Source organism: Pelobates fuscus, chromosome 4, assembly GCF_036172605.1.
Source record: "Pelobates fuscus isolate aPelFus1 chromosome 4, aPelFus1.pri, whole genome shotgun sequence".
Lineage (NCBI taxonomy): Eukaryota > Metazoa > Chordata > Amphibia > Anura > Pelobatidae > Pelobates > Pelobates fuscus.
In genome coordinates, this window is record NC_086320.1 from 177391748 (window position 1) to 177404050 (window position 12303).

The 12303-nt window shown below is 41.8% G+C and overlaps 1 protein-coding gene across 4 annotated transcripts in view; it reads right to left on the minus strand.

The window, feature by feature from the left end:
* ZCCHC2 (zinc finger CCHC-type containing 2) overlaps nt 1-12303 on the minus strand; it is an 85635-nt gene that overhangs the window by 24939 nt on the left and 48393 nt on the right. For all 4 annotated transcript variants that reach the window (XM_063451813.1, XM_063451814.1, XM_063451812.1 and 1 more), the window contains exons 5-6: nt 11304-11416; nt 8347-8438 (exon numbers count right to left, since the gene is read on the minus strand). In XM_063451813.1, coding sequence (XP_063307883.1) covers nt 8347-8438; nt 11304-11416 — 205 coding nt within the window. The remainder of the gene's footprint in view (nt 1-8346; nt 8439-11303; nt 11417-12303) is intronic.

Below are 12303 nucleotides of genomic sequence, written 5' to 3' on the forward strand. Positions count from 1 at the left end.
CATCAATACCTGACGGTCTTACGTGTTCCCAGATTGCACCGCTGCAATCTACAATGAATGCGGCAGAGAGGCTCATTTTCCTGTCCCCCAGCACCTCCCAGCTCTGTCAGTCCCTGCATTGGCTTCCAGTAAGATATAGGGCTCAATTTAAAATTCTGGTGCTTGCTTACAAGTCCCTACATAATGCTGCTCCAACCTACCTATCCTCCCTAATACACAAATATGTCCCTTCACGGCCCCTGCGCTCTGCCAAAGACCTACGCCTATGCTCTGTCAGTACTCCCACATCTGATGCTCGCCTCCAAGACTTCTCCAAGGCTGCACCTTTTCTGAGGAACTCCCTTCCCTTCTCCGTTAGACTTTCACACAGTCTCCACTCCTTCAAAAAAAAAATCTTTGAAAACACACTTCAGGAAAGCATATTATTTAAACTGTTAACGGGTTTTCATCACCCCCACCCTCCCCCCATGACTGCTCTACTGCAACTGTCAAAAATAACTTAAATTCTCAGTGATCACTTTTCTAACCTATTTTATTACCCCAACTTATACCCTTTGTGTCACTATAACCCACTCTCTCTAGCATGTAAGCTCATTGAGCAGGGTCCCTCAACCCCTCTGTTCCTGTGAGTCCAACTTGTCTGGTTACAATTACGTGTCTGTTAGTCCCCCCCCATTGTACAGCGCTACAGAATTTGCTGGCGCTATATAAATAATAATTATACGGGTGTCTTTATATTGAAATATAATATGGCACTGATCAAGAATTCATATTTTTCTTTAACAGCTCCTTAAACATCACCGGAAACTACCTTCCACCACAGATTTACCCATTCCAAGCTCTCTCTCCCAAGATAAATCTCTCCCCCCCCCCCACGCACCCAATTTCTATTAAATTGGCATCTAGCAGAACTACTAAATAAGTTATCAATGTGCAGACATTACCCTAGCATTTGCAGAATTTACAACTTACAATAAAGTAGACAACAGCTTGTTTCATATTACTACTTGAACCCTTTACACATATAGATCATTTTAGAAATAGAATTTTATCACATATTTTGCATAATCTTCCTTTACTACTCCATAGCAGCAAAGAGATATAGAGGGGAAAAAAGGAACCAGAGACAGGCAGAGAGTATAAGATACACCTTCCACTGAGTCAGTTCCTCTTCCTTTGCTGCTGCATCACAAGATCAGAATATTGTGTGTCTACTAGGGATCGATTGATATTGATTTTTTAGAGCCGATAATCTGAACTTTCAGGCCGATAGCCGGCCGATATTCTGTACATTTACCATTTTGAAAAAAAACTATTTCTAAACGTAAATGCAAAAAATATACATGCCACATGTAGTGGATGCAGTGTGTTTAAACAGGGGAGCTGTGTGTGTTTGTGTAGTGTGCGTATAGTGAATGCGTAGTGTGCGTATAGTGAATGCGTAGTGTGCGTATAGTGAATGCGTAGTGTGCGTATAGTGAATGCAGAGAGTGTGTATGTGTGTGTAGTGTGTGCGTATAGTGAATGCAGAGTGTGCGTGTAGTGTGTGCGTATAGTAAATGCAGAGTGTGTGCGTATAGTGAATGCAGAGTGTGTGTGTAGTGAGTGCATATAGTGAATGCAGAGTGTTTGTAGTGTGTGTATATAATGAATGCAGAGTGTGTGTGTGTGTATATAACGAATGCAGAGTGTGTGTGTGTGTATATAACGAATGCAGAGTGTGTGTGTGTGTATATAACGAATGCAGAGTGTGTGTGTGTGTGTGTGTGTATATAATGAATGCAGAGTGTGTGTGTGTATATAATGAATGCAGAGTGTGTGTGTGTGTATATAATGAATGCAGAGTGTGTGTGTGTATATAATGAATGCAGAGTGTGTGTGTGTGTGTGTGTGTGTATATATATAATGAATGCAGAGTGTGTGTGTGTATATATAATGAATGCAGAGTGTGTGTGTGTATATATAATGAATGCAGAGTGTGTGTGTGTATATATAATGAATGCAGAGTGTGTGTGTATATAATGAATGCAGAGTGTGTGTGTATATAATTGTGACGAAGTGCCCTTCGCCACTTTGTCCTGGAGAGGCCTGCTTGCCTGCCTCCTCCCCTGCGACTATGGTCCTGGACTATATTGCACTGTAAACACTATATTCGGGCATATGGATTTGTATTAGGCTGACTCTAGCCCTTTAACTATGCTGTAGGTCTGGACTGCTAATATAACTGAACAGCCAGGGGATTTAGACGAATATATTGCATGGGAATACCATTACTGGAGAATACAGCCGTTCGTATGATCTCATACGAATTCTTTGTGCTCTGAATAGGTGGCCATTTCGGGACTTTTACACGTGTTCGCGGCCATCTTGCGTACGAACAGCGGTGTTTGCCTGTGAACGCATGGAACTGAAATCGGAAGCGCAAACAGGCGAATACCGCTAAGACCTCCAGACATCCAGAACTGCGTACGGAAACTACCGAACGACCGGCCGTTCGGTAGTTATACTTAACTTAGTATGGGGATTCTAGCGATCACGAAGATGCGAATGGATGGCAAGAATTTCGTATATTTTACCGTGCGAACGGAGACCAACCGCAAGGCCAAAACTCATGGAACTATTTTCGGCTAGTTGGTCTGTGCGGTCGGTCAAAACTTTGGAGCTCTGTATCTCCCGAACCATTCATCCGAATGGGCTGATTTTTGGACAGACTGTTCCCCTGAACCAGGGCTATTTGGGGATACCAGACTTAAAGCTGTACCCCCCTGTTTTTGGGGTACATCCAGAACTTAGGTAAAATAATGTACGTTTTAATTGGGTTATGTGTTTATCTGAGGGGAGGAGACGTGGGGGTGTTACCATGCATGTGATTGGTCAATTTCATCCTCCCCCTGGGAGTGTCCTGTGTGTATCCTATCCTAATAAAAAGCAGGCTGGGTGTTCCAGTCCTCAGACCTCTTCTGACCCTCAATACGTAGCCTTGTCTCGTTATTGGAGGGAACTGCTATATCGCACTGGGGATTGCTATGCTCTGCATATTCCCCTGAGCTCTTAATCACTTAGCTCTTGTAAGAGCTTGTTCCGGATACGCTCTCCTGGAGGAGAGGTCTTCCCCACACGGTCCTGGAGGACAGAAGCCGATCCAGGGTGGAAGGAAGACGGCGCGGCTCCAGTTAAGCTACGGCGGTTGTGGAGTCGTCTGCAGTGCTTGGAGTCCTCTGAGAGCGCTAGGAGCATCCATCAACGGAGGGTACTCGGTCGGGGTACACGGAGCTCCGTTACAATAATGAATGCAGAGTGTGTGTGTGTGTATATAATGAATGCAGAGTGTGTGTGTGTGTGTGTGTGTGTATAATGAATGCAGAGTGTGTGTGTGTGTGTGTGTGTGTGTGTGTGTGTGTGTATAATGAATGCAGAGTGTGTGTGTGTGTGTGTGTGTGTGTGTGTATAATGAATGCAGAGTGTGTGTGTGTGTGTGTGTGTGTGTGTGTGTGTGTATAATGAATGCAGAGTGTGTGTGTGTGTGTGTGTGTGTGTGTGTGTATAATGAATGCAGAGTGTGTGTGTGTGTGTGTGTATAATGAATGCAGAGTGTGTGTGTGTGTATAATGAATGCAGAGTGTGTGTGTGTGTATAATGAATGCAGAGTGTGTGTGTGTGTGTGTGTGTGTGTGTGTGTGTATAATGAATGCAGAGTGTGTGTGTGTGTGTGTGTGTGTATAATGAATGCAGAGTGTGTGTGTGTGTATAATGAATGCAGAGTGTGTGTGTGTGTGTGTGTGTGTATAATGAATGCAGAGTGTGTGTGTGTGTGTGTGTGTATAATGAATGCAGAGTGTGTGTGTGTGTGTGTGTGTGTAATGAATGCAGAGTGTGTGTGTGTGTGTGTGTGTGTGTGTGTGTATAATGAATGCAGAGTGTGTGTGTGTGTGTGTGTGTGTGTGTATAATGAATGCAGAGTGTGTGTATAATGAATGCAGAGTGTGTGTATAATGAATGCAGAGTGTGTGTATAATGAATGCAGAGTGTGTGTATAATGAATGCAGAGTGTGTGTATAATGAATGCAGAGTGTGTGTATAATGAATGCAGAGTGTGTGTATAATGAATGCAGAGTGTGTGTATAATGAATGCAGAGTGTGTGTATAATGAATGCAGAGTGTGTGTATAATGAATGCACAGTGTGTGTATAATGAATGCACAGTGTGTGTATAATGAATGCAGAGTGTGTGTTTGTATATAATGAATGCAGAGTGTGTGTGTTTGTATATAATGAATGCAGAGTGTGTGTGTTTGTATATAATGAATGCAGAGTGTGTGTGTGTGTATATAATGAATGCAGAGTGTGTGTGTGTGTGTATATAATGAATGCAGAGTGTGTGTGTGTGTGTATATAATGAATGCAGAGTGTGTGTGTGTGTGTATATAATGAATGCAGAGTGTGTGTGTGTGTGTGTATATAATGAATGCAGAGTGTGTGTGTTTGTGTATATAATGAATGCAGAGTGTGTGTTTGTGTATATATATATAATGAATGCAGAGTGTGTGTTTGTGTATATATATATAATGAATGCAGAGTGTGTGTGTTTGTGTATATATGTAATGAATGCAGAGTGTGTGTGTTTGTATAGTGTGTGTATATAATGAATGCAGGTGTGTGTGTGTGTGCGCGTATAATGAATGCAGAGAGTGTGTGTGTGTGTGTGTGTGTGTGTGTGTATAATGAATGCAGAGAGTGTGTGTGTATATATAATGAATGCAGAGTGTGTGTATGTGTATATATAATGAATGCAGAGTGTGTGTATGTGTGTTTCTAAAGGGATGTAATTTGTAAAAATGGGGGAAGGGGGGTCATTTTTTATTTTAATTTTATATGTTTTTTTTTGTCCCCCCTCCCTGCTTGTTACCTGGCCAGGGAGGGGGGCTATGGCATTCCCTGGTGGTCCGGTGGCAAGTACTGAGCAGTGGGGGGCCTGTAGGAAGGCCTCTTACTCACCATACCAGCAGCTCCCTGTATAAATCTCGCGGTCTGTGTGCCGCGCGGAGCGTTGCAATGGTAACCCGTTGGACCGCTGGGCTTGTCATGGGCCGGTGGTCCTGTTATTTATTATCGGCATATCGAAAATACCGAATGTCATAAGATATCCGTAAAACCGATAATCGGTTGATCCCTAGTGTCTACACACTTTGTTGGCTTGTCTTGTTATTTACTTAATTTTACTTCTTTACTTGATTTCTTTCTTTATTTTCTTACTGCATATGCGTTTATATAGAATTTTATCTGATAGTGGGGACGCTGGTTTTGTTTTGTATAGTATAGACTTGAGATATCTGTGTACCTACTTTATCCCCTTTTATTCCATGTACGTTTTGTGTTTATCTTACAGTTTGTCAGTACATGATACGGATTTCATTATTAGAGAGTGAGTCCCTCTCATAAAATGTTCTCTTTGTGGCTACGCTCGCCACTCCACACCGCCACAAGCTCTCCTCGGGGGGAAGGAGAGATTTCCCGCATGTCAGGCTTTTTGCGTTCGTGCTTTAAACGTGCGCCTGCGAACTTGTTTTTCTTTTTTTACTATATAGTGGGGCTGATGTGTACTGTAGTCATTGCAGCCGCCCAGTGATCGGAGTGAGCGCAGGACTTTTATTTCTGCATTTGTATCCATTTTTTGTATTACTCAGCCTTGTTACAATGCAGCCGCCCATTTCATGTGTTCCCTATTAAGGGTTAATAATGTATAGGGGTGTATATAAAAAAATACCCCTTTCTGTCTCATTAGAGATTTTTGACGGAGGCTCAAGGAAGCAAGGTGAATGGTTAGAGTTAGGACCCACCTAGGGGGGTCTGCCTTGACGTTGGCAGGTGGGCTCATCCTCTCATGGCCATTGGAGGTAACTAAAAAAAACTAAATTTGTTTAAAAATACATAGGGATTAAGGAGAGAGCGCAGGTAACTTTTTCTTTGGTGCGCCTGCGCTCGCCTATTCTCTCCTTTTTAATCTAGCAAACACGTATATCTATGTGCGGCACCTCCGGCAAGGAGGAGACTGGTTTACCCGTCTGGACTTAAAGACGCCTACCTGCCTGTACCAGTAGACAACGGTAGTCGTCCCTCCTTACGGTTCCTCTGGAACAGGACACCATGGCAATTCACCTGCCTTCTCTTCGGGCTCAGTTCGGCACCACGTTGCTGTACAAAAGTTTCTGAAACCAGTGATGGCTTACATATGATGCCTAGCTTACCTGGACGACATTCTACTCTCTGACCATAATTGCAACCACCGCCTTTCACCGGTACCCATGACGTAAGAAATCAGACACGATCTTCGATGGTGGCTCGACATTCTACATGCCTGGAATTGTTGGCAGGCATCTCTGCTATCTGAAATCTAACAAAATCCCATTGCTGTATCCTGCTACGCATGGACAATTTCTCAGCAGTTCGTCACATCAACCACTTAGGTGGCATTTGTTCTCAGACACCAACGCACCTCACGAAGGAAATCTATTGCCTACCATGCAATACCACATTGATGGTGGAACATCTTCCAGGGGAAACCTCTCAACAATGCAGGAACAACACATATTGGCAACACTCCTGAGAGGTTTGCTCACGTCTAGCACCAACCACCGATTTTCCACAGCTGATTACCAGATACGGAGAGTGCAGACTCATTCATGCAGGCATGGCTGACTAAAGGGGCTTACGCATTTCCACCCTTTGCAATGATCGCGATGGGTGGTTCACCACATCAGATCGCTGGAAGTGACCAGTCAACCTTGGTCCCCAGATCTCCTCATACTGTCATACCAGGACCCTCCACTATTAACAGACGATCAGATGATACTCACGGATTCCATGGGGAATCCTCATCCCATGCTACAAGAAGGACATCTCTCTTTAGTGGCCTGGAGTCTTTCGGGGGTGTTTGATGCACCGATTATTTATCGTCAACGGCTAGAGATATACTCTGGGACTCATGGGCACTTTGGAACGAGGAAGTGTTACCTCTCAGCTTGGAATTCACGGGTCAATTGGTCTGATTTCAGACATTCGAGAATTCCACGTGTACACCATCTCGTTTTCTCCGGAAGGTGTCACAACGTACAAGATGGACTCAATGTCGTTTTTTACCCCAGATTTTTTTTCCATTGGAACCCAACTTTACAAGGTCCAGACACTGCATGCCTACGATGACCTCTTCCCAACAATTATTGGTGTCCTAGGTTAAGCCACATGGGCAAATCTCGGTTACCACCTTGACCTGCTGGGTACGATGGCTTTTATATCTTGCCAGGATTTACCCCTTCCTTCGGCGCACACTCTGTTTTGGGTGCGGTGTCCTCTTCCACTTTCACAGCAGGGGCCTCCTTATCAGATATATTGCTCTCGGTAGACTGGTGACAAGAACCGAGTTTTGCTCTCGTCCGTCCTCCATTGCCACTTTCTCTCTATTACCTTGGCTTTAAAAATGCAAAATATGAAGCCTCCTGTCATGTGATGAAATTAAGGATTATACTAGCTTTAGTGTACTAATAATCTTAATTTTAATAATGACAGGAGGCGAGTAATTTCCCCCTTATTGAATTTCCCTCCCATTCAGGTGGGTTTGCATCTCCAGGTAGGTGGTGTAGGTTATCAATATGATACTGGTCGCTTACTTGTGATTATGTAATTGACTATTCATCCTAAATGGAAAGTTAGGGTTGTTTTTCCATATATAGTTGATATATGTATAGATATTCTATATTAGGTAGCTATATTATGATACGTTTGTTAAATTTTATAGATCACAAAAGATTGTGATAGGATAGTACTGAATTATTGCGCACCTTTTATGTGAGAGTTACTCATATTGTTCAGGTTTACATTTCATCTCACTAAAACACTGTCTCTTTCAGCTTAAAAGACACAAAGATCTTCTACATCAAGCGTACAAGGATATTCGTTGTTCCCAGTTTTGAATGAATAACCATTCTTCATCGTTCCTGGAATTTGAACTGTCTTCGTTATTCCATATGGTTCTTCAGTTGATCGTGTGACTTGTAATGTCGCTGTTATCAAGAGGAAGTGACTCAGTGGAAGGCGTATCTTATGCTCCCTGCCTGTCTCTGATTGGTTCATATTCATATACATATACACACACCTTTGCTGCTATGGAGTAGTAAAGGAAGATTATGCAATATACGCTCCCCCTGTCATTAAAATTATTATTAGTACACAGTACAGTATAATCTTCAAATCTATGTACTTGTTCACAATTGACTACAGTAAACCACCACTTGTACACTGTATCTAGTTAGCAAGCAGCCCATTTTGTGGAATTGAAAAGACAGATGCTTACTGTGAAGATGGCTAGATTCCAAGGACGCCTGGAAGAATTTATGTACTCGCGGATTTTGCAGCATAGCCTGCGATGGAGATGAAAATAACTGCCTAAAAGGGAAGACAAAAAGTTAAATTAAAATGGATGGTGCATTCCAAATTGCAGTACTACATTGAAGAATGAAGGGAAAAAAATTACAGTATTTACCAACAAATGCATGTTTGTTTTTAGTGAACTATTATTTGTCCCTGTACATTACCATGGCTTGTTCGCTATGAAAATAATGACCTACTCATAATAGACTGATGCAAAACACCACGCTCTGGAACACGGACAGCCCATCAATGTGTGAAACTAACTAAAATCAGACAAAGCATTAAGAAAGATGCAGTCCATAACATCTGGAGTGCCGAAGGCTGCCAAGCCCAGAACCAAATACAGAATTTGGCAACTTCAGAGTAAGCTCAGGAGAGAGAATGTGGAAGATCCTGCTTAAGAGCTTCCATCTCTCAGATGCTGGTAGTGGCATGACAGTCCCCAGGTGACTAGTAAAACAGTTTCATAATTGGTTTGCCTACTTATACTGGAGAGAGAGAGGCCTGGAGGAGTGTCCATTTGATTAACCGCATTAATAATGTTTATGGCAAAATGGATTATATGCAACATTCATTACATACAAAATAAAGTCATGACAATCGTATTATTGAAAACAAACTGGTTTCCTTGGTGAGTAAGTTTTCTTACAAATAAACAAGGCTGAATGTTTAACATGAAAAACATGGGTACAGTTTACTTATTTGTCATTATATCCATTTATTCAAATTATTTTACAACCTAAAGCCCCAAATACGTTATTAGATATGAATAAATAGTGTTGCTATGAGAAAAGGGAAGGATTGCATTATTGACTAAATAGGGATATTAACATGGGATTTGCAAATGTTAGTATAGGTCCGAAAAACCTAACTGGAAAAACTCTAACTCTGCTATTCTGGTGTAAAATTTGCAATTCCCTATTCATGTCTCCACAAATCCTATTGTGTTGAATAATCCTAAAAATAAATCACAAAAATGCATAAAATAATGACTGGCAAGGAAATGGAAGAGAAAAACAAAAAACTAAAACAAAACACAGCAATGTAGACATTACTCCCTTAAAGGGAAACTATAGTGCCAGGAAAACAAACTTGCACTACAGCTTCCCCCTCACCTTCTGTCACTTACCTGAGTCCAACACCAATGTCTCTCAGTCCTGGCTCAGATCTGCCTTCAGCCTGTGGGGGAGACTTAATGCTCATGCGCGGCACTTGCATTATGATTTCCCCATTAGGAAGCATTATACAATACTTTCCTATGGGGGTTTGGGTGATGCTTAGCGCAAAGACGTCCAGCGTCAGTTAGGCTACTATAAGTCGCCTAACAGCTAGGAAGTCCTTCTAGTGACTGTCTGGTAGATTCTTAAAAATGACCTTTGCAGTGTTAAGGGACATGGGACAGTGCACCCAGACCACTTTCAAGGAACAAGAATATATGCTATTAATTTGGCATTTAAGGTTTCTATTGATTTTATTCTAAAAAAAACAAAATTACTACTACATTAGTGCTGTATAGCACTGCTAAAGCTGAATAAGTTGGAAATAACATGTTGGCATGTGGGGATAGACAATGAGCACTATTGTCAAGAAATTTAAAGATTTTGCTGCAGATTATGTATTTTGGAAAAAAGTGAAATATATTTAGACCTACTTTACCGTACTCGGACACTCTGCCATATGATGCATTGCATTATACGATCAAGTTACAGGGTGACACCTTTGCAAGTACTAAACAAGCTTACACTCAAGAAAAAGTAAAGCAAGGTTGCATACTGCACATACAAAGAGAGTTTTCTTTTTTTTCTTCCTTACTAAACTGATAACTAACAAAGGAACTGCAACATTTAGGGCGCGCAGCTGGTTAAACAATCGGAGAATGATTACAATGTGGCTACATTAGTCTAAGATATGCAATTCCCTTGTCAATTATCTACAAGCAAATGCACTCTCATTGTAATGCTGAAAATTACTGACTATACCAAGCGGTTTATTTTGTATATGGCTGCATGAATCCAAGTCTTGATTTAACCTTGCCTTGAATTTCTACAATATAAACCATACTTTGCAGACTATTAATGTGATAGTACCATGGAAAGATTCGTGGCATAAGATTATATTTTAATGATCATGGCAGAGATCTAAATAAATTGATAGACAATTATGTTACCAAGAAAGTTATCTGAAATTCCTGAACATTTCAATTTTCACAAATTGATAGGGTCAAAAACAACAAACATGTATTCCTGAAGCTACAGTGCTAAAAACACTATTTAGGTTCCCTGCCACCCCCACTTTGCTCCTCCTACCCCCCCAAATAGCCGTAAAATGTACCTATATTTTTAACCCTGCATTTTTCCACCCTGATCTGTCTCCTTGGCTAACAATCAGAATTGATGATTTAAGCCAATCACAATACTTTCCCATAGTAAAGTATTGGATTGGCTGAGATTGTTAATTTTAATGTCAGCCAAGAGAGAAAGGATTACATGTTTGTGTTTTTGACCATAAAGTGTTCCTCCAAATAAAAAGAGATATCTATTTTTTTTTTCTAATTGGAAAAAAAAACAAAACCAATGGGAGCAATTTGTGTCTCCATGCAGAGGGGGGGGGGGAGAAGCTGAACATCAGTGCTGCACACTGTGCAACACTGACCGAGGAAGTACCTCTAGTGGCTGTCAGAGGAGTGGCACTAGGTGTCCCTAGGCTGTAATGTAAACTGCAAAATGCCTTCAGGGACATACTATAGATGCCAGAACAACTACATTAAGCTGTAGTTGCTCTGCTGACTACAGTGTCCCTTTAACAAATGTTTAAATTTTCCCACGATCTGAAAAGTTTATGATTCCAGGAAAGGTTCAGAATAGTTACAAAGTGGCTCACCTGATTATAGGTTCCAGGTCAGTGTAACGTCTTTCTTCCCTCTTCTGGGAGCCCAGGTTTAGTGCACGCAAAATGGTTTTATCAAAAGCATCAGTGGACAACTCCTTAGGAAGCTAAGAAAAGAGATTGACATTGTAGGTACATTGCTCCCATAAGAGATCATATACAATAAAAAAAAGGCTTCATTTGTAATCCTCAAATGTCTACACTTCCATGTTCTGTTTCCACATGACTACTTTACTGATTTGATGTGGTTATGGTGCTTGGTGTCTATGTGCAGAGACTTTGCAGGGAGCACTTTGCTATCAGAGGTGTAACTGCCACTCTGGCAGCAGATCTCTTGACCTGGACAGACACATTAATTCTGGGCATAATTGACATCTGTTGCATGCAAGGCATAATGGTGACAAACCATCAATGGCAGTGTTGCACACCCTTGCTCGAGTCCTCCAGGACATCCCTCCCCCTGCACTACAGTAAAATGATGTCACTGGAGCAGGCATCGGATTGGGTTGCAGGTAAAATTATTTCTTTTAAACAGTGGGGAACTTTACATGGCAGCATAACTTTCTCTTCATAAACACTTCTTAAAGCAGGGGTGGGGAACCTTTGGCCCTCCAGATGTTTTGGACTACATTGCCAGCATTATGGCTGTAAGCGGTATGGGAGATGCTGTCCAAAACATCTGGAGGGCCGAAGGTTCCCCACCCCTGATTTAAAGGAACACTAAAGGGTCAGGAACACAAACATGCATTCCTGACCCTATAATGTTAAAACCACCATTTTGGTGGCTTAATCCCCTTTGTTCCCTTAAAAGGAATTAAAACTTGCCTTATTTCCAGCTCCACGCGGGTCCGTTGGTGCTGGCCTATCCCTGATCAGCCTCCATGGTGACTTTAAAATTGCAAGGAGGCAAGGCCGAGGACCGTTTTGGCCAATCATCACCTCCTCATAGAGATGCATTGAATCAATGCATCTCTATGGCGAAAATTCAGCGTCT